General features: G+C 34.3%; 1 protein-coding gene across 2 annotated transcripts in view; it reads right to left on the reverse strand.

Moving 5' to 3' along the window:
* The window catches only part of Desi2 (desumoylating isopeptidase 2), a 51178-nt gene that overhangs the window by 8578 nt on the left and 15872 nt on the right, over positions 1–26728 (reverse strand). For both annotated transcript variants that reach the window (XM_005326564.5, XM_040276903.2), the window contains 3 exons: positions 11511–11583; positions 8428–8521; positions 6492–6633 (listed from right to left, as the gene is read on the reverse strand). In XM_005326564.5, coding sequence (XP_005326621.1) covers positions 6492–6633; positions 8428–8521; positions 11511–11583 — 309 coding nt within the window. The remainder of the gene's footprint in view (positions 1–6491; positions 6634–8427; positions 8522–11510; positions 11584–26728) is intronic.

Raw genomic sequence — 26728 nt, forward strand, 5'->3', positions numbered from 1 at the left:
AGGTTTCCAATCAAGTTGAAAAATTGGTTAAGTCTTTGTTTCAGATAGAAAAACAGGTTGAATTTTTTTTTTTCAGATGGACTACTCAAAGGCAGTGATCCATCTGTTAGATTAATACCCTTCAGAGTGTGGATGACATGTATAGATGTTGTGTGGGAAGTGCAGGAGCTGAAGTCACCCTGCTGTCTTGCAGTCAGCAGCAAGGTGTGTGCACAGGGTCAGCAGTCTGTATGAATTCCAAGTCATGTAGAATTTATAAAGGCAGCATGGAAAGGTTTTCTTTAGGAAGAAGCATATTGAAAGACAAAGACTCAGTATTAAAAGACAAGTCTTCTTCCTTACAGCCTCCTCAGGTTCCAGGGTTTTGGTTTTTTGATGTTGTTACAAAAATCAGTACGTCTCATTGAACAATTATAACTTCACATCTTAAAAATGGTCTCTTTACTTTTATTGTGACCTTTTGTCTGAAAGGGACATATTAAAGAGGTAAAAGCTTTTGTAGGAAAATATTTTTATGTACTATAATCAGAAAAGATGTATCTATCATTCTGACCCATTATGGATGCGTCAGAATTAAATCCTGAATTTTCAGAAAATTTCAAAATGGGTTTATAGAATCGTCTGCTCCACTTTCTTCCTGATAAATATATTTACTGAATAGCCAATAGAAGATTATTCTGTTTCTGGGGGAGTTACATTTAGTAATCATCTTACTAAGGTATATGTACCAGGAGAAAGGTAGAGGTGAAGGAAGAAAGCTAGTTATCAGTACACAGCAATTAATCTAGAAAGTCCTTAGATTAGACTGCAGTGAAACATCCATGTGAGGAGTGGGTGCAGGGGTCACAGTTCTGGTGATGTGGGATTTCCCTATTCCTTGTAACTTTGGGCAGTAATCAAAAGTCAGAAAGGCAATTAGTCCCTGTACTAGAAATACCCAGCTAATTAACAGCTTGATTTCACCAGGGAAGGCCTTTCCTATGGACACCTGCAAATGGCCCAGATGGTTCAGCCAACATTCATGTTTTATAGGTTAGAGCCTCACAGAAGGGTGTTCTAAATCTACAGTGATTTCCAAATAGAAGTCTTGTTCCCTGAGCCTGTACCTTTCAGTTTAACTCAGCTTGTGCTGAGGCCAAAACAATATAACAATCAATGTCAGGTTTTAGTTTAAGAACCAAGTCCAGGCAATTAGGATCTGTGAATTCAGGATACCAAACAAACAAAAAAGCTGCCAAAAGATGTGAGAGGGCTACACAGCCAAGTTTCTAAGTTCAAGTGATTAAATAAGGTTTTCCTAAGCCCTTTCTAAAATCTACTAAAACACAGGCACATCATAGGTACACTGGGATGGTCAATCACCATTAGATTTTATAAGTTTATTAACAACTGAAAACTGCTTTTAAAACTTTTAATAATAATATTTACATCTGGAGAGTCTCTATTTTCATGTTCTTTCTTTCCCAGTTGCTCCAATAGGCAAACAAAACAAAATAACAACAAAAGAATCCCCGCCCCCAGCATCCAGTAAAAATCATGGGTCATGCAGGCATTTTTTGCTTTTAATACTCAAAGGATTTAACTTCCATCTACCCTACAGCAGCAAACAAGGAAGTTGTCCTACTAACACTTTTGCTTTGCAATATTCCTTGGTGAGAAAATCCCTCTAGCACTTGTAAAATTATAAGCATGAAACATTTTACCTCAATTTCTATCATATATTCATGATTCAATAAACCACAAAATACAAAACCATTAAAAACAAAACAAAACTTCCCTACCGTTTTTTTTTCCCATTGCAAATGTATTCAAACCCCTAACAGTAAATTTAGTATTTACAGGTTTAACATAGCTGCTTTGGGAAATTCTACATTAAATTGTGTGGGTGGGTGTGCATGTGGATCTCAGCAGCAGCTAGACTGATGGAACATGTTGCTAGTTCTTTTTCTGGTATTGGGGATTGAATACTCTACCCTAACTCTTTCTAAGTTGCTGAGGCAGGCCCAGAACTTTCGATCTTTCTGCCCCAGTCTCTTGAGTAGCTGGAATTATAGGTGTGCACCATCACCCCAGGTGATATGTTTGGTTTTTTGTTCCTTACTCTAGACTAGTGCCTAAGGTTTTTGTAGGGTCCTGGTCATATACTTTGCCAAGCTGGTAACAAAATTCTAGATTCCTAGATAAAAAGCAAGGATATACCATAAACCAAGTGATTTGTTTAAATAGCTTAGGTGCAGTGAAGTCACTTCCACCAGTTCTAGAAACTGAGAACCCTCCTGAAATCCAAGTTTCCAGACTGGGGGGGTCAACATTATAGGCAGGCCTTTCTAAGGACAGTAGTCTGGGATATTAACTCACTCCTGCATAGAAACTGACTTTTTTTTTTCCTTTTTAATTTATTATTTTTTATTAGTGCATTATAGTTACAGATAATATGGGGTTCATTCTGACATAATCACACATGCATGGAATAAAATTTGTTCCATTTCAGTCCCTGGTACTTCTTTCCCTCCCCTTCCCAACTTATTTTTTGAAAACTAATAAATAAAGAAAAAGAAACAAAGTCTATCCTGTTTTTTCTATGTGGAATATACCTCACTCACAGTGCAGTTGAATGAACTCTGTTTAGATTCTGATTCAAACTTAACTATTAAAAAAATCATGACAACTGAGGAAATTTGAACGTTGTATAATTGGATAGTATTAAGGAATGAACATTGTTTTTTGTTTTTTTTTTTTAGGTCCAATAACTAACATTTTGATGTTAAAAATAATCATCTTTTAGAGAGCTATGAGTGAATATTTATAACTGAAATAAAACAATATTTGGGATTTTTCTCAAAATCTGAGGTTGGTCCTGGTATTCTGGAGTGGGGAGCTCATAGATGAAACAAAGTTAGCCATAAGTAATAATTTTTGAAGCAGTAACAGGCATATAGGACTCATTATTATACTATCCTACTTTTATATATATTTAAAAGTTAAATATTTAGATTAGGCCAGTGGCATTTAGTTATGGTAATGCTAATGACTATTTTAGAATTGGCCATTCTCCCCCATTTCAGGAAATATGGCCTGTTTTTGGAAGAGGAGGTTAAACAGGGTGGTGGTGGTGGGGGAGTTTCACTGTTTCTGAGAGAGAACCAAAGGAAGAGACAGTTTTTTTCATTCTCTGGATGTTGTGCTTAATATTACTACAGCTATCTGAAAACTATAAGGGGAGCCACAGCCTGAGAGCAGAGTCAGTGGTCTAAGGATTGCAGTTTCAAGAGATGGAAAGACATTAGGGGCCTCTTGTCACATTAAAATTGAGACAGTGACCGTATTGACAGGAAGCCTGTCATATTCTGGACTTTGTGTTTTGGGAGATAAAATGTTTCCTCTATGTTTAAGCCAATCTAAATCAGATTCAAATGGATCTCAGTTATTGACTAAAGGTTGGCAAACTTTTTTGTAAAGGCCCAAACAATACATGTTCTACATTTAATGCCCTAAAGGCTTTGTTGTAACTACTCAAGTCCCATTTCAGCATGAGAGCTGTAAAGTTAACAGGGAAATGAATGAACATGGTTGTATTTCAGTTAACTTTATAGATACTGAAACTTGAACTTCACATATTCTATATGTGTCATTATGTGAATATCCCTGTTTTGATCTGTCAATAACTGAAAAATGTAAAAACCACCTTAGTTCATAGGCTGCACAAACATAAATGGCAGGCTGGTATTGGCTAGCAGGCCATAATAGTTTGCTAATCCCTGTGGACAGAAAGTACCTTTACTGCTAACATTGTATTTAAATGGTGATCATGCTTAGAATTTTTGGAACGTCTACCTAAAAGTACACATATAAACAATCAAATATAATTGTCAATGATTTTTGTCTCTCTGCAACTGGTTATATGACACACACCTCCTCAACTATGTTGTTAATAATGTAAAAGCACAACAGTTTTATTACCTGTCTTTAAAGGTCCTAATATTAAATTTGTTTGCTTCCATTTATATGGGGTTCACTAAAATAGCTTCTTATATCTCTTCCCATTTGAATTCTAATTTCAGCACGGCCAGAAACAAGTTGGGTGGCTTTGGTTAAATCACTTAACTTCTGGGTCTTAGTTTCTTTAATAATTTAGCATTCATAAAGATGAAAACTGTGGCCTAAAACGATGGCTCCCAACCTTAACATGGTTTCAGGGGCAAGTCAGGGCTGGCTGAGGTGGTAGTATAGGTGTTCAATAAAGTTACCAATTTATTTGGGGGAGAGAACAAATCAGAATCAGAGGAAGTAATAATAAAGCCTAACAAGCACTTGAATAAGAAGTCAGGATCTAATGAGTTCTTCATAACAATCTTTGATATGTCTTTTTCTAATTGGAATCCATTTCCTTGCCTATAAAAGGAGAACACTGGATTAGATGCTATTATCTCTGCCCATTTTAACATCCTATGAATCTTTGAATGCATTCCCTAAAAATGTAATATCTGAAGTAAAAAAAGCTTACAACTGTGATGTGACTACGGAGGCTGAGACAGGAGGATTTTAAGTTTGAGGCCAGCCTCAGCAGCTTAATGAAATCTTGTCTTAAATAAAGACTGAGGATGTAGTTCAGTGATAAAGTACCTGTGGGTTCAATCCCCAGTACTGGGAAGGCAAAAAAAAGTAGCTCAGATCCACCTGCCCTCCCTTTCCTGAAAATCAACTAGGTCACCTCTACGGTAGTAATACAAGTACTAGACTATTGGTAGTGCTTCTCAAATTCTTATTTTCATGTGAGTCATCTGAGGATTTTGTTAAAATAAGACCTGGATTAGTATATTCATAGTGGGGCAAGGATACCACATGTTTTAAAGTCATGGGTAATACTGCTAGCTAATGACACATACTTTGGTTGCACAATTACAGATCCCGATAGCCCTCTTCGAAAGCAATGCTATAGAAGCCATGAGAGAAGTGAAAAAGGCCAGGAGCCAAGCATTTCAGTAGAGAGGGTCACTGAAATAGCAGCTCATTTTCTCCTTTACACCTTCCATAATTTCTGTGTTACCTTGATGTTGTCGCTGTAATGATCTGAGAGATAAAGTTGGGGTGCCATCTCAAGTGCTATTTAATTCTCTAGATCTTATTTTATAATCTTCTTTATTCCTTCCCTCCACCTTCTCTTTATGGTCCTTTAATTTTATATAGTTTTGGTCTTCTGCTTGGGATTCAAGGATTGGAAAGGCAAGTGCCTATCATAGGTTTGCAGAATAAAATCAAGATAGGAGAAATGAATTCTTGTTAATAAGAGCCAGGAAAAAAATTCATGTTGGCAACTAAAATTTAGCAAAATTTTAAGCCCTATACTGAATTTCTATATTATAACCTCATTTTAAAATTTATTCTTCACTTGGCAAGTGAAATTCAGCAAAACCCTAGTAGCTAAGAAACAGAAGTCTAGGCATTTCTTTTTATTATTTATTTTTTAGTTGTAGATGGCCACAATACCTTTGTTTTATTTATTTATTTATTTACTTATTTATTATGTGGTGCTAAGGATCGAACCCAGTGCCTCACACATGCCAGGCAAGCACATTATCAATGAGCTACAACTCTAGCCCGGCATTGTTTTTTTTTTTTAAAGTATTGGGGATTGAACTCAGGGGCAATCGACCCTGGCTCACATCCCTGGGAATATGAGCCACATCTCAGATCTATTTTGTATTTCATTTAGAGACAGGGTCTCACTGAGTTGCTTGGCACCTCACTGTTGCTAAAGCTGGCTTCGAACTCGTGACTCTCCCTGTCTCAGCCTCTGGGATTATAGGGTGCCGCTGCATCTGGCCAGCATTTATTTTTTTAAAGTGAAAATTTCAGGTAAGATATGTTTGGATCTTAAATATCCAAAGGTTCATGTACTTGGTCACCAGTGTGAGGTGCTATTGGGATGTGGCAGAATCTTTTAAGATGTGGGTACTAGTAGTAGGTTATCAGGTCATTGGGGGTATGTTCTTGAAGAGGACATAGGACCTGGCCCTCTTTTTCTCTCTCTGCTTTCTGGCCACTATGAGATAAACAGCTCAATCCACTACATGTTCCCTGTCATGATGTGCTTTGCTGCCGTAGGCCTAAAACCAAAAGGGCTGACCTACCATGGACTGAAACCATGAGCCAAAATAAACCTTTCCCATTTTAAAGTTGTTTTTCTTGGATATGTGTCACTTCCAAGGAACTTTAACATGATATTGCAATAAAATGAGTAAGAATAAGAGACAACTACTTGTACCCTGTCCTGATGGTAAGGGAATGAAAAGAATTACCATTTAAAGATGTACTAACTCTGAAGTTGCCAACTCAGAAAAGATCATACAAGAGAAAGAAATACAAATACTATTTTTCATACAACAAAAATAATCAGAAAAAGAAATGAAACAAGACTGAATATAGTGGAACAGCAAGTATATTATTATTATTATTTATCCAAAGAACTTTTAGAATAAAATTTAATTTACCTCTGATAAAGCTGAAGAAAAGTGATTGCAGTTTTTATGCATCAAATGATATGCATTGCCTTTATATTCTTTTCCCAGTTCTTCTACAATTTTTTCTATATCATCTTCTAGGAAGTCAGTGCTCCCTAAAACAACAGCTTCTCTTAAAGAACAGAAAGAAAAGATAAAAATGAAAAAATGGAAGAAAAAGAGAACATAGCTGTGTGAGGTTCAGTTATTTATAAGCATATTTAAAAGCTTGTTTATTTCCAGGAATGTTATGATTGAAGTAATAAATCAGGATCAATAAGACTAAAGGTAAATGAAATATTTTTAAAATTTCAATTAAAATTTCAATTGTTTTAGCTCCAACTTTTCCGCAACAAGCTTGTAAGTACACTGTTTTCTATATTATACAAATATACAAGTTGTCTTCTTTATGAAACAATATATGTCATTAGAGAACGAGTTCCATGCTAAAAATATTCTTGCTTAATTATACTCATCAACAAAGGGCTGGCCATATTTTCACTTAGAAACAATCTTTTAACTTATCTGCTGCCATTATGCAGTGAGATGAACTGTCAAACCTGACTACGTTTTCAAAAGCATTATAAAAAATATGAAACAAAAATAACCAGAAAGTACTACCCTGGAAAATGCAATAGACATTATTCATTCAATAAAAGGCAGAATTTTAGACAGATACAAGGTAGGTGTCAAAGAAAGCTGAAAATAATTAGAAAGTTGTTTTATTATCAAGCAGTTTGCTTAAAGGAGACCTAAGGAATGGATTCAAGATACATTATAGCACTTCTATACCTAAATGGTTTGATTCAGTGGTAAGCTAAGAGTTAGAACTTTGCAGTAAGCCCTGTACTGAACTTCTCTATGTTATAACCTCATTTTGTTATTATTTTTCACTTGGCAAGTTAACTATCATAGGCCCACAAGTTTCTTTTCTTTTCCTTGGGTACCAGGATTGAACCACTGAGCCACATCCCTGTCCTTTTTAAAAATTTGAGTCAGGGTCTTGCTAGGTTGCTTAGGGCCTCACAAAGTTGCTGAGGCTGGTTTTGAACTCGTGATCTTCCTGCCTTAGCTGCCTGAGTCACTGGGATTACTGTAGTTGGTCCACAAGTTTCTTTAAAGGTTCTTGAAACTAAGATTCTAAATATTAGTACAAATTTTTTCTCTTTAATTAAGAAATAGAAATTTGATTATTAGTATTTAGATTTTCATTGCTGTTTATCACTTGTAAGGCTCTGGAGAACACTTATATCCACACACATTTTTTTTTTTTTTAAAGTGGGGCTTGAACCCAGGGGCGCTTAACCACTTAAGTCACATTCCCATTCCATTTTATATTTAGAAACAGAGTTTCACCAAGTTGCTTAGGGCCTTGCTAAGTTGCAGAGGCTGGCTTTGAACTTGGGATTCTTCTACCTCAGGCTCCCGAGCTGATGGGATTACAGACATCCACATGTTTGAGGTTTATCATTATATGTGACACCTGTATCTTAATTATAGTTTCCAGGCTAATCAGATGTTTAGCTATTTCAAATGTATAGTGTTACTTTCATTGGGAAGATGAAGGTATTTTAAATAATGATAAATTTAGGTCACAATAAAACTTTTCCCGTTTTAGGAGATGGGGACTGATAATTGGGTAGGAGTTTTCTGAGGTAGAACCTGGGTTATACAAAGACACAAATATTTAAAAATCAGACAGAATAACCTATATAGGTCCTGAAGAAAACCAACAGAAGTTTATTTTAGACACTTTACTTCACCTTTGCAAAACAACTTAAATAAATACATACACATATATTATGTCAGCAAATAAAACAAACATTTTAACTTTTTAGGTTTCAATTTTACAGAATGAATTCTATATGCCTAAAGAACAAGCTTTGGATCCTAAGACAGTGTAATGAAAATTATCCTCCCTACTTACTTAAATTTAAATGTTTCTCCTAGTTCAGAAGCATTTCCTGGGGAAATTTCAAATATTCCAGAAAAAGGATATGGATGGCCACCATAAGCAAATTCTGCAAAGAGAAAACTCATGATTTTTAGTATTTATCACATAAAATTTAACCAGAATGCTCAATTAGCTTTAATCAATGATGAGGATAATGATAACATCTAAATATTTTTCAGTTTATTAGATGCTTTTATGATCATCTCATTTAACTATTACTAGTAGAGAAACAGCTGTCACAAAGATCTGAAACTTGAATAATAAAAGATACTCAAAGGTAATCTTGACTATTATATTTACTTTGTGCTCACAAAAAAGGAGAGTGACTAACACTCAAAAGTGAACAGTCTCTCTGCAAAAGCATCATGCCAAACTAAGTAGATGGTCAGCTCAGTGTTTTGTCACTTTTCAAACTTACACTTGAGTGGAGAAACTGTCTAATGGCATGAGTTTTCATGGTTCCTGGGATCAAGACTGGATTTATGCTGGAGTAAAGGTGAAACATCAAACCTAAAACAGTGAATTTAATTTCCCTTGTTCCAAAAATAAGCTATCAAAATTAACATATACACCCACCCCTCATACAGTCACACTCTGCACAATAATCTTTTAGCTAGGAGGACACTGCATGTATGACCACCTCATCACATATAAATTCTCCTCTAGAACAAAAGCAGAGAATAGTTTCAAATCAGAAAGGAGGAAAAATTTCTGACCACAGTTCTATTTTCTCAGGCAGATTTTTAAGTGGTTAAGTCTTAGTAGATACAAAGAATTCCAAACAATATTTAAATTAATCTCATCACTTAAATCTTAAAAGGTCTTAGAACAAAGCATAGGAAAGAACAAGGCAGATACTAAGTATACTCTGGATTTAGATCTTTCAGAAACAAAATTACGTAGATGAGAAAGTATTTAGTATTCAATTCTGAAATATAAATTTCACATTTTAAAAAATATTTATTTTTTAATTGTAGTTGATCACAATATCTTTATTTATTTATTATTTTTATGTGGTGCTCAGGATTGAACCCACGGCCCTGCATATGCTAGGTGTGTGCTCTACTGCTGAGCCACGACCCCAGCCCCAAATTTCATACTTTTTAATGATAGAATTTTATAGAGATATTGTAGATAATCAGATTGGACATAAGAAAATCACATCTAGATTTAACTCTTTCAATTATAGTAAGGAAAGACAAAGATCCACTTATTCTTTTATTTTTTTTTATTTTTTTAAACACAATTTAAATTTCTATTTATTTATTTATTTATTTTTTAGTTTTCAGTGGACACAAATCTTTGTTTGTATGTGGTGCTGAAGATCGAACCTGGGCCGCACGCATGCCAGGCTAGCGCGCTACCGCATGAGCCACATCCCCAGCCCCCCACTTATTCTTTTATAAAAGAAGTAATCATCCACTTTCAAGAATATATTTGTCATAGTTTTGCTATGTTTACATGGATATGTTTTGAATCATGCTTCTAATTATTCCTAAATCATTTTATGAAGAGGAACAATAATTATGCAGGTAACAGAACAATGGCCCAGCATATAAGAACATTTGGGTTCAAATTTTCAAATCCTACTTGTTAGCATATGACTTTCAGTAGGTTTGAGCCTCAGTTACTTCATTTGAAAAACAGAAAATGCTACATGCCATCAACTACTGCACAGTAGTTCATGTGGTTCAAAACTTGATGGCACTTTAACTGTAGCATATGAACCAAATTTCAGTCAAGAAGGAATACAAGTACAATTTTGGTGAAAGCCACACAAATCAAGAGAACAAATGCACACACCATGATAGCACCTATAGCAATACTCTAATCATTAAAACTTTCAGCCCAAACATCTCATTGTTTCTTGGGATTATTTGGTAGGTGCAGCCTTTCAAATAAAATGGAGCTTAAATAGAAGATCTTTATAGCTCAGATTTAATATGCTAAACTGTATCTAGAGGCAGCTAATGTGGAATAAAAAAGGGGGCAGGGCTGGGGATATAGCTGTGTGCTAGAGCACCTGCTTAGCATGTACCAGGTCGAGTTCCATCCTCACCATCAAAAAAACAAAACAAAACAAAACAAAAACCAAACGGACTGGTACATTTAAGAAAATGGGTCATTATTTATTTTAGCTAAAGCTGACATGTAATCTCAGGAGTAACTCTGAGAAAGTCACAATAACATTCTTAAGAGTTTATAAAGACTGTTTCGCTGATGTAAATACGGGCATTTCTGCTGTAGATTAAGTTTATGCTTCAAACTGGTATATTATCATAACCCTCATGAAGTGGGCAATGTGATCTATCTTAAGGACAGATCATTACTAGTTACCAGTTACAACCTGATCAGGAATAGATCATCTTTTACCGAGAGTGGGAACCAGAACAAAGAAAAAAGCTGTTGAAAACATAGCTGCTTGGTTTAAATAACTCCTGTCATGTTTATCATAATGAAGCATAATAAAGGTAACAAGAATGAAAAAGGCTGGGTTTATGACAAAGGCCATCATTCTTGAGCAAAATCTAGATGTAATCTAAAGCAGGATTTGCTCAGCAAAGTCTTTAGACTTTATAGATGTGTATTTATAGGTTTACAAAACCAAATTTATTACTGAAATTCCCTCAGGAAATTGGTATTTCAAATTTGACATTGTCTAACATAACACTTTGTTCCAGACAAAATGATTGTTTTCATAATGCAAAGTTTCTTAGGGACTCTTAACAATACACATTAGAGCAAAACAAACTACCATAGTAAAATGATCTCAAAAGGGAAGTATTTTGTTAACACATAGTATTTAGAATAAAAGATGATACAATGAATGTACACCTCTGTATTTTGAGAACTTTCTCCCTAGATACATTCTATTTTGGAAAATTTTCCAAAACAGTACAAACAAATATGGGGATTTTCCCTCCACCCTCACTTCACTTTCTGCAATAACATATGGGAGTGGTTTAAAAAAAAAAATAAAAGTTATAATTATGATTTTGCATTTTTTTTAAAGGACAAAATATTCAGAAAAGTATTTGAACTGTGTGTACACGTACCTCTTCCATATACTTCAATTCCTGAATGAAAAACTCCAATTCCAATAGATGAGGTGTATTCATTCATCCAGTACTAAGAAAAAAACAGAAAAGATTCCAAATATCCATTCACTTACAACTCAACTACACATTATAAGAAGCATGTAATCTCACTTCTTAGTATTTTCCTTTACAACTCTGAAACTCCCACGATAACAACTCATTTGGACCCATGCATGTCTTTAAGGTTTGTGCCATATCTCATCTGGAAGGCCTTCCTGTGTTCAAACTACATTATCTAAAGCTTCGGACATAAGCAATAAAATATAAACCTGGTCAGGTCGGCAAAAATTTTACATAAAATCTCATCTGTCAGTGCTTTTTAAAAAAATATAACGTCTGCTTTTGTTATCTATTTTTCTTTAATTCTAAGCTTTTAGTTTCATTCTCTAGTGAGCTCTCTGAAGGCAGGGATATTTTATTCTTTTCAACAATCATTTTATGGCATGTGTCATATATCTGATCTGGCCTAAACTTTGACACTGATAAAGAACAGGAATAAATAATATGAAGCACAGAGGTTAGAACAATCTTCCTATCATTGGCATAAAGAAAAACTTCCTAGAAAAGGCACTATCCAAACTGGGTCTTTAGGAACAAATGAGATTTCTCTAGACAGGAAACTGGATGGATTGGGTAGGGGAAGAGGAAAAAGAAATGCTAGGAAGCTGGAAGGGGAAAGGAAATGTATATAGGTAATATGATTCCAAATTACCAGAGAGGATTAAAACTAGAAGGGGTAGTAGTTAACAGCTCATTAAACAAGAGGGTAACACTTCAACAATATTAAAAATCTATTTGATTTCTCCTAGTTTAGCAGATAGATAACACATCTTTAATTTTTATAAGTTTATTCAAGTCTTAATTAATCTTGGCTCTATATTCTAGCAAGTTTCTCCCAGGCCTGGAAAACTATGCATTCTCATATTGTTGGAGGAAGCATAAATGGAAAAGTTGATTTTCCCCCTTTTAAATGGGAATAAAATTACATGATTAGAAATATTTGACAAACAATAAGGGACTTTCCCAACAAGATATCAAAATATTCACTTCAACAATATGGTCTATTGCAAGAACATCCTCAACAATCCTTGTGTGTGTGTGTATATATATATAAAAACATGGTGTATAATACAGCATTTAAAATTAATGACAAAGGATAAATTATTAAAAATGTGTTGACAAAATTGATGAGCAAAAATGAACTTCATGTATCCAAAAGGTTCTAGTGTGGGGCTGGAGTTGTGGCTCAGTGGCACAGTGCTGGCCTAGCATGTGTGAGGCACTGGGTTCAATTCTTAGCACCATATATAAATAAACAAAATAAAAGTCCATTGACAACTAAAAACCATTAAAAAAAAAAGATTCTAGTGTGTCTACAAATAACCATACACTAGAATAAAAGATTAGAAAAAAATGCTAGATAAGAAAGGCCAACCTAAATAAAGCGAAAAAACCTAGAACTTATAGGGAAAAACATCAAAAGACATTTAATATAAAATGCACAACTTTTTATTGTGTAAAACTATACATATAATATCAAAACATAGAAGGGGAAAAATTTAATACATGTAACAAAGATTAATATGAGACTTCAAAGTGTTCTTCCCTATGTGAACCTACTGGATTCCTAATTTTAGACAGTCAGAATTTGAAAAGCAAGTTAGGAAAGTGAATCAAAGCAATTTTAAAGGGAGTATATCACTAATGCATATAGCAAGAAATTTGATAAAACATTTACCCAAACATATTTAATACCAGAATTTGGGCAGTAAAAGTTCAGACAGCCAAATATACCTGTAAATAAAACCTCAACTAGAAAAAATAACTCCTACAGATGTGAGCAATCTTAGAAGAAATTAGTAGTCAACCAAAACGAAGTAACAATCTTACTAGTAAACAGAAAAACATTAAAAATGTTAATGGTGTTGGTAAAGACATGAGGAAGACCTTGCACAAGTGCAAATCAGTAAGGGCTATTTAACCATTTCACTTCTTGGGATCTATTCTATAGATCAACATGCAAAGACATCTTCAAGAATATTAACTGTAGTTGCCTATAATACTAAGAAAGTAGAAATAATCTAAATGTCAGACTATCATACAATTACCAGAAGGAATAAAGTAATAATATATATGGATGTTGAAAAATAAAGATCCACAAAAAGCTGGGCACAGTGGTGTACTACTCCTGTAATCTCAGCAATCTCACCAGTAAACATGTACCACCAGTTTAGTGAGATCCTGTCTCAAAATAAAAAAATAGAAAGGGCTGGGGGTGTTGCTCAGTGGGAGAGTGCCCAGGTTTAATCCCCAGTACCAAAAAAGAAAGAAAAGAAAAAAAAGTCAGTTAATTAAATGATTAAACATAGATGTAAGGGCAGAGAATTTGGTAATCATCATTTTGCGGCCCTCAGTGAATAGATTCAGGCAAGGATCGTGGATGATAAAACTATTGGAAGAAGGGTGGTGGATAAATGATATTCACATGGATTCAAAGTATCCTTTTCCTCCCATTTTCCCTAAATTACAAGGAGAATGCATACCTTTGCAATGGAAAAATATGGTGAATATAACTTTATCCAAATGACTAAACTGGTTATAGTCAATAGTTGGACAAACTGATGCCATATGCCTCCAGATGTGATGAAAACCCAAAGGCTATAGCATTTCCTCTGTTAGTTTTCTTGTCAAATGTGCTAAATAGAATATAATCATAATGAAAAAATCAGGTAAGTCTGGACATAATGGGACATTCTATAAGAAAAATGGCCTGGTCCTTTCAGGCAGAAGAACGGTGGCTATTTTTTTTTTTTTTAATTAGAGAGAGAGAGAGAGAGAGAGAGAGAGAGAGAGAGAGAGAGAGAGAGAGAGAGAGAATTTTTTAACATTTATTTTTTAGTTTTTGGCAGACACAACATCTTTGTTTTTATGTGGTGCTGAGGATCGAACCCAGCGCCGTGCCCACGCCAGGTGAGCACGCTACCACTTGAGCCACATCCCCAGCCCCTATTCTTTTTTTACTGTTTTTTTTCCGGTGTCCAGGATTGAACCCAGTGGCGCTTAACCACTGAGTCATACTCCCAGTCCTTAAATTTTTATTTTTTATTTTTGAGATAGGGTCTTGCTAAGTTGCTTTGGGCTTCTCTAAATTGTTGAGGATGGCCTCAAACTTGCAGTCCTTCTGCCTCAGCCTCCTGAGTGAGTTGCTGGGATTACAGGCATGCACCATCAGACCTAGCCTGGTGACTATAAGACAACTAAATGCAATGAATGAACCTTAAATGGATCCTATATTTTAAAAAAAAAAAAAAAGCAAACTAAGGAGACCATTATTGGGACAACTGGGGGAAAGAAGAATATAAGCTACATAGTAGATAATATTGCAGTAATTAAAAATTTCCTGGGTGTGATAAAAGTACTGTGTTTAGGCATATATTGTCTTCTCAGAAAACACATGCTAAAGTAGTTAGAGAGTTACTGTGTTTGTGACTTACTTTCTATATGACTCCCTTCTATGTCTATGTATAAGAAAACGAATACAACAAAATGTTAAACACTAATCCATCAAAGTGAAAGGCATATAGGTTGTGCTTTTCTTTCACTTCTGTAGGTTTAAAATTTTTCAAAATAAAAAGGGGGAGACTATTGAGAATGATCTAGTCCTTTGTTTCCTTAAAATAGAAGAGATAACTTTCTAAGTTTCTCACTATCTTCTTATTTTCTCCCCCATTTCAAATTAAGAGAGCAGAAAATACCACAAAGAATTAGCCTGGTTCCCTCTTGTCAGTGGTTTCCTTGGCAGTCAGCTTCTAGGACTCAAATCCCTCCAGCCCCCACCATGGAGAAATCCCATTGTTTATACACCTTGCAACCAATACTTTGCTACTGCCTTCCTTAACAATAGCACTAACAGGATTTTTGTTCTGGGAGGAGACAGCTCTATTTTAAAGTAGCTTTTCCTCTTTTTTTCATGTGCGTCTTCAAATACAGAATATTTCCCCCTAAAAGAGATATATACATAATGGTTTGCATGCAATAATTGAAAGGTTTCAAACTCCATTTCCATTTACTGTTCAGAATCACTTAATTTTAACAATCTTTTAGTTAAGCAGTATACAGCTTCTAAAAGTGCTTTATATCATATTTCTATACAGGGAATCTAAAATGCTTTTTTAAAGATTTTCATGGGAAAAAATGGTGACTTTTGCCAAGAGTTGATTAGATGGAAATGATCTTGTCAGAATGGGGACCGTGAACTCACAAAATTTTTATTTTCTTCTTTTTTACAAATTAGTTTCCTCTATTCTCTTCTCAGGGATCCTACTCTTAGAATTCCCTAAATGTTGCCTGGGTACTGTACGACTTCAGTTGGAAATTTCCTTGCATTCAAGACCTCACATTCAGGTTGGAAGAATACAACTCAGTGGTAGAGCACTTTTGTTGTGAGTGTGGAGTTCTGGGTTCAATTCTCAGGACTGCATAAAAGAAAAAAAGAAAAAAAGAAAAAAAAAAAGGACTCTGCATTCTAAAAAAATGGTATGTGTTGACACATCTTTCTGTTAAATGGAAGAAACTTATGCACAAGAAAGAAAGTATCATCCCTAAATTTGGTCAGTACTTTCAAATTTACTATAATTAGCTCTGGCCTATATAAAGTTCCTAAAGAATTGCTGAGTCAGTACAATTTAAAAAAATGAACTGTACAATAAAGTACAGTACAATAAGAAATGAATAGCTTTGCAAGTAGTAGTATTTTCTCCATTTTCAGATAGAAAGTTGCACAATCAGGCCAACTATTTTGTCCAAGGTTATAGAAAGCCTACAAGTTGTTAAGAAAGCATTTTTAACCCAGATAATCCTTTGGGTAGAATTAAAGACCTATGATGTACACTGCCCACATCTAGATTTTTCTTTTTTGATGGCTCTTTCAATACTCTGGGCTAGGCAGAAATTAATAATGTTACTTATTCACTAGTAGCAATAATAGTTCTTTGTTTTTCACATTTTCTTTTAATTTTCTATCTCTAGGCAAGGCCTCTAAATTTTAAGAGGCAATCTTTTTTTGTACCTTTATTTTATTTATTTGTAAGTGGTGCTGAGAATTGAACCTAATGACTCACACTTGCTAGGCAAGCACTCTACCACTGAGCTACAACCTCAGCCCAAGAGGTAATTTCTTTGTGAGGTTAAAGTAACTATCTACTTAGTGGTTGGAATTAACCATCTCTATGAAGAGATGGCTCTACTAGCCTAATAAATATAAAGGATTATAAGGAATACTATAAACAATGGTATGCCAAGAAATTATATAATGAACAAAATGGGCAAATTTCCTGGAAACACACAAACTACCAAAACTAAATTGAGAAGAAACAGAAAATCTGAAAAGACTTCAAATGAGAAAAATGAGCTAGTAATTTAAAAACTATCCATAAAGAAAAGGCCAGGACCAGATGATTTCATTGGCAAATTCTATCAGATTAATGAGAATGAATACCATTTCTTCACAAACTTCTAAAATATAGAAGCGAATGCTTCACAATTCATTCTGAAGCCAACATTAATTTGATATTGAAGCAAAGATATCACAATACAAATAACTCTTATAAAAACAGATTTAAAAACATTCAGCAAAATGCTAGCAAATCAAACATGGATTTGACAAATGGGATTTATCCCTAGAATGAAGGATTTAACATTAAAAAAAAAAAATCAACCAATGTAATAGCCCACATCTTAACAGATGCACAACATCATACTTAACAGTGAAACACTGAATACTTTCCTTTTAAGATTAGGAAGGATGCCTGTTCTTGCCAAGTTTATTAGATATGTGCTGGCGATTCTAGCCAGGGCAATTAGAAAAGAAAAAGTAAAAGGCAGAAGGATGGGAAAAAAGAAGTAAAATTTTACTTATCTTTGCAGATGACATCTTATGTACAAAAAAAAAAAAAAAAAAAGAGAGATCCACTGAAAAACTAATAAAACAAGTTCAACAAGGTTGTAGCACAAGTAATAAAACAAGTTCAACAAGGTTGTAACACAAGATCAATATTAAAAAAATCAGGGCTGGGGATGTGGCTCAAGCGGTAGCGTGCTCGCCTGGCATGCATGTGGCACTGGGTTCGATCCTCAGCACCACATACAAATAAAGATGTTGTGTCCGCCGAAAACTAAAAAATAAATATTAAATTCTCTCTCTCTCTCCCTCTCTGTAAAAAAAAAAAAAAAAAAAAATCAAACTATTTCTATATATTAGCAAATAACCCAAAAATAAAATTAACAAAGTTATTCCATTTATAGTTGTATCAAAAACCAAAGTTGGATAAATTTATATAACTTGTACCCCAAAACTATAAAACATTATCGAAAGAAATTAAAGAATTAAATGGAAAAATAACCTATGTGCATGTACCAGAAGGCTTAATACTGGCAATATTCCCCCAAATGAGCTGACGATTCACTGCCATCTTTATCAAAATCCCCAGCTGTCTTTTTTTTTCCCCCAGAAATTAACAAACTAATCTTAAAATTCATGTGGAAATTCAAAGGACTGAGAATAGCCAAATAATCTTGAAAATACTGGAAACTCCCACTTTCTGATTTAAAACTTGGCACAGAATTATAGTAATCAAGACAGTATGTTATTGACATGGAGAGAGACATATAGATCAACAGAATGGAATTCACAGTTCAGAAATAAATCCTTACATTTATAGATTATCTTTATCAAGGCTACCAAGACAATTCAGTGGGTGGAAGAACAGTCTTTTCAACAAATGGAACTGGGAGAATTGGATACCTACATCAAGTGAATGAAGTTGGAGTCCTACCCTAACACATTATATAAAAATTAACTAAAAATGGATCAAAGGCCTAAATGTAAAAACTAAAACAGAAGAAACATAAGCATTCCCTCATGATACTGGATTATGCAGTGGCTTCTTAGCTCTGGTACTAAAAGCACAAGCAACAAAAGAAAAAGTAGTTAAACTGGATGCCAGCAAAATTTACTTTTTTCAATGTTGCTATCAAGAAAGTGAAAAGGCAACCTAGGCGCGTTGATAGCGCACACCCATATTCCCAGTGACTGGGGAGGTTAAGGCAGGAGGATTGTAAATTCAAGGCCAGCCTCAGCAACTTAGTTAGATCCTGTCTAAAAATAAAATAATAAAGGGTTGGGAGTGTAACTCAGTGGTAGAGTGCCCCTGGATTAAATCTCTAATACAAAACAAACAAAAAGTGAAAAGGTATGCACAAATTGAGAGAAAACATTGACAAATCATACCTCTGATAAGGGACTGCTAAAATAAAATGGGCAAAAGATCTAAATAAGCATTTCTCCAAAGAAGACACCCAAATCAAAAATACAATTAGGTATCATTTCACATGCATTCAGAAGAGTATAATTTTTTAAAAGGCAAGTAATAAAAAAATGTTAGCAAGGATGTTAAGAAATGAGAACCCTTACGCTGTACTGGTTGGAATGTAAGATGGTACAGTTGCTTTGGAAAATGGTTTGGCAGTTTGTTAAAAAACCGTACTTAGAATTACCATGTCACCTAGCAATTTTACTTCTTTGTATATATGCAAGAGAAATGAAATAGTCACATGAAAATTTGCAACCAATGTTTACAACAACATTTATTTATAACAGTCCAAAAGTGGAAATAATAAATGTGACACATCTATACAATACAGTACCATTTCTCAATAAAATGAAGTATTGATGTATACTACAATATGAATGAATCTTGAAAACATTAAGCTAGGTAAAGGAGCCAATTATCAAAGACCACATATTGTAATTCTATGTATATGAAATACCCAAAATAGATAAATCAATACAGATTTGTGGTTACTTATGACTGAAAGTTTGTGGGGCAGGAGAGGGAGATACAAGGAGTGACTGCTAATGGGTATGCATTTTTCTTCCTGGGTGATGAAAATTTTCTAAAATTCTGGTGATAATGGCTCCACAATTCTGAATATACTAAAATCCACTGGTATATGAATGCTATATGAACTAATAAAGAAGTTAATAAAAAACAACATTAGTTTATTGAAGTAAAGGATTTACTAATTTTCATTTTTGCTTTATAACTGGCAACTATATATTTCACTAAACAAAAAGTATTTTACGAAAATCCTAAGTCCCTTCAAAGATACAATTTCCTTCCTATACAATACATTCTTTATTCTTAAAAAAATAAAGTAATTTGGCATCATAATTAGGTTTTTCTACTTTCAGCAAAATGGGAACCAAGAAAGTCATGAAGAAAAAGTTTCCATTTCCTTGTTCTTATTACAAGATGCATTCCAACGTAAACTTTACTATGAGGGGGACAGTCATGCGCTGCGTAACGAAGCTTCAAAGACAGACCTCATATATAATAGTGATTCCATAAGATTTTATGAGAGCTGAAAAATTCCCATTGCCAAGTGACATCATAACCATATTAAGGTCACAGTGCAACAGATTATTGACATGCTTGTTGTGATGCTGGTATAAACAAACCTGAGTTGCTGGCTGTATTTAAGTATAGTACATATAATTATTACATTGTAAATAAATGATGATAAATGACTCTGGCTTATGTTACTGGCTTACATTTTTATTATACTATACTCTTTACTATTATATTAGGGTGTACTCCTTTTTAAATTTTTTTTAAGTTGTAGATGGACACAATACCTTATTTTATTTTTATGTGGTGCAGAGGATCGAACCCAGTGACTTCCACATGTGAGGTGAGCACCCTACCACAGAGCTATAACCCCAGTCCGGGTTTACTAGTTTTCAAAGAAAAAAGGTTTACTATAAAAAATCAGATCCTCTGTTACATGGACAGGAGTCTTATACATCTCTTGCTTAATTTGTAGCACACATAAGGCCCTAGGTTCCACCTTAACCTCCAAAAGACAGGCCAGTGACTGAGTGACTGACCTGAACCATTTAGGTTTGTGTAAGTATACTCTATGATGTTTGCACAACAAAAATGCCTGATAATACAAACAGGCAATTAATTGTGTATTCCCTTCTTAAGCAATGTATGCCTATATGCAGATTATGGACATGGAACTCTCAAGGGAAAAAAATAAAGGTGAAAAAACAAAAGTACTAGGTACCCTAAAACATTTTAAAAACACAATGAAAGATAAACCACAAGTTGTTCTTGAATTCTCTATTCCCAGTCAAAGACCTTTAGATAGTTTACTTCTTATAGACTGCATTTCCAATTCTAACTAGCTGCCTTCAACCTTTGCTTTTATTACAAGGAAAACAGGATATAATAAAAAGTAACATTTCAACAATTGCAGGAAAAAACAATTTTAAATATATATTCTGGTGTGCCACATTTTCATACATGAATAGCAGCACATTTCTGAAGAAATTTTTAGAATTTACATTGGGAAGTGAGTAAATTAGATGCTTTTATTTGATGTGACAGATTAAGAAAAAAGAGTAAGCCCTTCAGGGAGAATTGGTCACATAAAGATATGCCCTCCAAATGTTTCTGCTCCTGTTAGGTCTTCCTAGATCTATTATTAGAGAACACGCCTGGAAGGCTCAATCTTTATACACTGGGCAGGTTGCCTGCAGAAGACATGAGTTTAATTCAAGGTCAGCATGCTTCTAAGTCCTGCCAAGGCTATGTAGACAATATGGATGGTACCTATTTTAAGTAAACAAACAAAAAACATATGAAGACCAAGCTTTTATTGAATGATTCCAGTTGTAGAACTCCCCTAGGATAATGACTGTTGCTAGTTATTCACACTGAAGTAATTGCTATACCGTTAAAATTTGTGAAAATTAGTAGTAGTGCTTTCCAATGATGCTCTAACTTGTTTCCATTCTTTGTCATTTCATGAATTATTTTACTTTATCAAAACATTTCACATAGCACTTGTTGAGCAATTATTTCCCTAAAAAGCTCAAAGAGCCATCTCATATTCGCTATGTGGAAATTCATGTTTTTGTAGAACACCATGTAACACCAATCTGCTTAACTTCATTTTACAAACTACAATTTTTTCTAACAGAAAATATGAAAATATTATAAATATGCAAAATGAAATCATGGCCAAGAACATGTATCCACTAAAAACAAACAAACTGAAGTAGCTATGACTGGATGTTAGCAAGATTCTTGTTAATTTGTGTTGGATGTGTCTTTTATTTTGTTGTCTCAATAGTAACAGATGACAAAAGTTTAAAATACATACTTGGGGAAAAACAAATAATCTAGGATATTTTATCCAAATACAGTTGTTGCATTAAACACTAGTCAGTGACCAGGAAAGCTTGCAGTGAGATAAGAAGGTCTCTAAACAATGTCATAATGAAGGAAATGGATAGGGGAAGCTGGCCATTTCCCTCATCTCCAATCTTTGGGTGAGGATCTAAACAGAGTGACGTTTTTTATAAAGTAAAATATAAAACCTCTGAAGAAATCTACCTGCGCAGTGTGCACGCAACAATATCTTATATACTTTCCTGCTGTTTGGAGGTATAGTGCAGCCCTCCATTGTATCCTAGTCTGTTGCTGAGGAGCAATAAAATGTACAAAATAAAAATATAATGTTAAGTCTTCCAAGTTCTTTTTTTGGGATCAGTAATCAGTATTCTCAGGCCATTTGCAACCCTGGGGTAGAACAACAGGCCTAGAAGATAACTTCTAGGGAATGACCATTTTTATTCCTAGAGTGTGGTGGTCCAAGTTTAAGAGTACAATTAGTGTTTAACAGATTATTTTAAAGACTATTGCTCTGAAACAACTGTAGAAGATGGGATGAAGAGTTATATATAATGACAATATGGGTGAGAGTTACATGAAATATCAAGGGCCAGCCTTGCAGAAGAAATTGGTTACACAAAGGCAGCGCTGTCTGGCTGTGCTAATGTTCACAGCCCACTCATTTGGCATATATCTGGCCACAAAGAGGCACTCTGGCATAGCAGCTTTGCCAAACCATTGTACAGAGATTAACTGCCTCACAGTGGGGAGAAGTAACCCAGGACTGCAGATTATACCTTGGTTTCTCCTTTTGCATGCAGTGAAATGCAATGTTCTCTAAAGTCAAATTCTAAGTGGTTTAGAATTTGAGGTTATTTAAATAAAGAAGCAGAAAAAAAAAGGCAGTGCTGTGCAAAAACCAGAACATTAGGGGCAGATCCACTAACAGAGGTTCTATGTACATATTTACCCAGTGCTGACAACTATATAAACCCTCATATATAATAAGAGAAATCATACATCTTCATATGAAAGTTAGTTTACAGTTTGACTCTTCTCAAACCCTTCTGAACATCATACCAAAGGAAAAACAGTGAACCAGCCAGAGGCTACCACAAAATAGTCTCTCTCAACCCACTAAACAACAAAGGAGTCACCACAATATCCATGTTAACCACCTATCTCAACCATTTGAGCTGAGGTTATCATTACCGTCAGTTTAATCTAAACTGTTCCCCTGGTGCTCAAACTGGGAAGTCCACAGTGTTTTTCCATTCCTGTTTAGATCACAAGGGCATTTCTTCTACAAAGTTTGAATTAATCTCAAAGATTATTGCTTGGATTAAAAAATTATCTAATATTATAATGAATATGAATATAAGCATTGAACTTGCCGTAGTTTTTACATATGTTTGATAACTTTTTTAAGGTACTCAATCTGTCTTTTGGGTTAAACATTTAATCAGTAGAGCCTAGGACTCTAAAGAAAATGTGATAATGAAGGAAATAGAGAGGGGAAGCTGGCTACTTCCCTTATAGTGATCTTGTTTGTAAAGTAAAAGAATATACTCATAAAATATCTGAGAAAATGCATACAGCAGGCATGCAACCTACTATAAATCTCTTCAGATCACACGCCCAGTAAATGGTGAAACCACAATTTGAGCCAAGGTGTTATGGCTCCAGGATTTGGAGTAGAATAAAATTCTTTTTGAGACTTTAGTCCCAGGCCTACAAATGCCCCAGCATACTGTTTACCAGTCTCCTTCCAAAAAAAGAAATGTCTAAAATCTAATTTTTATCCATGGATAAGTAGAGTCTACCTCAGAGGACTGTTGTAGGATTAACTGAATCAACATATATAAAGTACTTAGAAAGAGTGCTTGACCCAAGGTAAACATTAGTATGTTAGATGTAGCAAACATGTATTTATTGACAATATGATCCATCTCTAATGTTTCTGCTCTACATACTGGGAAAAGTTGCATGCATGTGTACATAAACAGTTTGGTTATCTGTGAAGTTTCAGAATTTTTGAGAATCTCTGGGAGCTGATGTCATATTACCAAGAATGGTGACTCACTGAATTGAATGGCAAATAATGGTGGAGTTAATTTGACTCTACTTTAAAATTATTTTATTCTTGAGAAGTACAAATTTGAGTACAAGGACTTTTTAAGGCAGTTGTTTATAGGATGCCTGTATCTGTGAGGAACATGAGTAAAGGCTGGAGAACCTCATCTCATTTTGGTCCTACAATCTTACAGTACTGTACTGTACTTCTTGAAGTCAGTGGAGATGGTAAAGTACTTAGAAGGGGACCAAGGAAGGATCTCTCATACACACTTCATCTCCTCTAATACCAACCAGTGTCACTAAAGTCTAGAAGGTTTTAAAAAGGTATTCTACCAAACTATTAATCCAATAGGAAAAAAAGGAAACTCTTCATGGGGAAAATATGTGAGAAAGCAAGAAAAACATAAATTAGTACAATTGCTTTTGGGCTCTGTCTTGCCTCAATGGAAAAAAATGGCCTAAATATTCCTATTCTTTTTTTTTTTTTAAAGCACTATGTAAAAAAGCAAATTGATTGTGCTATATTACTATCATGTTATTCTTGGATAGAGAACTTTCACTAAATTTCATTTTAGTCAATGATTTATCAATTTATAAAAATGTTATGCTTCCAGTTTGAAAGTGATAATGATGCTATCTTCCTAGTGTGGAACTTAAAATACTAACCACTTAGGCCTCGGCCTAATTTCATATAAAAGGCAGTATTAAATAATCTGAATAAATAAAAAGTATGATTTATTTCCCCCCAAATACTAGAACCAGTGTTTATGTTATATACTAAGTAGGTTAAAGCAAGTATTTGATCTTTGAAAAGGTACTTAGGGGACAGAACACTTTCAACAGAACTTGAGGACACATGAGAAGGCATTCTCTAATAATTTTTAATTATTGAGTTTAAAAACCTCAAATAAATTTTGAATAATGGAGATTGTGAGCTAATTACTTCATTGTGTCTCATTTAAACTGTCCTTAAAGTTCACATTATTAATCTACCTTATGAGGTCTTTTTTGGTACCACTGGATTGAGTCCAAGATAATCTTACAGCAAAGGTTATTTAATAAATAGTAAATCATGTTAAAATGTTACTTAGGGTGCCTTAGAATGAGGCTAATCATAGATCAGTTAATAAAAAACTCACTAGTACCTTTTTGAGATGAAATCATAAACACACAGGGCTATATTTATGAACCTGCTTTATACCACATGCAGATCCTATTTATCATTACTACTTCTAAGAAAATGTCCAATTTTTTCATTACCAAAGAATATTATTGAAAATAAGTGCATCACTTGCTAGGTCTTAGGTGAAAATTTGTTGTTTTGTGGTACTGGGGATTGAACCTAGGACATTGCAATGTGTAGGCAAGTCACTGAGTAAGACCATCAGTTTTGGGGAAAAATCTTTATATATAACAAAAACCAGTCTCATTAATTTGTTATTTATATATCATTGATACTAAAACGCCTTAATGTTTGAAAGTAATTGCTGTACTTCTGATTATAAATTATTTGCAGTAAATTTTTAGTTGATGTTATTTTAAGTTTTGCAAATGTTCTCTGATGTTTCTTTTTTTCCTTTTGAGACTACAAATGTGTTATGTGTGTGTGTGTGTGTGTATATATATATATATATATCTCATAATCCCTTATTTGCTGGGACTAATCCCATTTACACCTGTTTTAGAATAATTATTCAGCCTGCACCCTATTTTATTCTCAAGACCCAAGTCTGATGACAAATTTGAAGTCAGTCTTCTTAAGAATTGTACCTTAACTTTGCGAGTCTTTAAATTTTTTTTTTTAATTTTTAAACTTTGACTCTTAATAGTGCCAAAGCTCTTGTCCTGAATTCATGAGGGGAAGTACACAAAATGACACATTATGTTTACATGATAGGCTAAAATTAAGGAAGTGGGCTCCTGTATATTTTGGGTAGAGTTTCCTTCTCTTTACCATTAGGCAAATTAATTTTTAAAAACTAATTATATTTGTCAAAGAATCTAATTTTTAGGACCTATAATAAACTAGACCTAGGATCATTGTAAACTGTTAAAGAACAGATTTTAAATGGTCTAATGAAGCCAGGTGCAGTTGTACGGACTGTGATCCAGTGATTCAGGAGGCAGGAGGACCACAAGTTGAGGCCAGCCCAGGCAACTTAGCAAGATCCTAAAATTAAAAACAAAAAGAAGTGGGGATATAGCTCAGTGGTAGAGAACCAATGGGTTCAAACTCCACTACTGCAAAAAATTAAAATAAAAAAAATCTAGTTAACAGCAAATCAAGTGTCCCTTGAATATTTTTAAGACTAAATCTATTTGATGGAATTCACAATTTGACTCTACTAGTAATGAGAAATAGGTGGGGCAGGATATTGTCAACCAAGTTCTTGGAAACTCTTTCTCACGTTGGTTGTGTCTATGGTTGATGTAAAATCTTTTGATAAAATCTTGAAATTTCTTTAAAGGCCTAATCCTTTGGATTAGGTGGAAAACTGCAGAAGGCTGGAGATAGCCTTATTTAAATTCTGTAACCTCCTTATTGCTTAATGCTTTGTATTATACTTAGTAGACCACTCAAATACTAATGATTTGAAATTAGCAAGAAGGACGTAATATTTTCCCCTTGTCGTCCTTTCTCTCTCTCTCTCTCTCTTTTTTTTTTTTTGTGGTGCTAGGAATCCAACATAGGGTCATGTGCCTGCTAACCATATGCTCTACCACTGGAGAGTACCCTGAGTCCCCTTGTCCTTAAATGTGACCTATGGAAAAGAAAGCTCCCTTTTTGACCCATTCAACATATATTTAATGAATATTTATTATGTACCAAGCACTAATACAAAGTGAAAATGACAAAAT

The sequence above is a fragment of the Ictidomys tridecemlineatus genome, chromosome 10 (genome assembly GCF_052094955.1).
Source record: "Ictidomys tridecemlineatus isolate mIctTri1 chromosome 10, mIctTri1.hap1, whole genome shotgun sequence".
Classification (NCBI taxonomy): Eukaryota; Metazoa; Chordata; class Mammalia; order Rodentia; family Sciuridae; genus Ictidomys; species Ictidomys tridecemlineatus.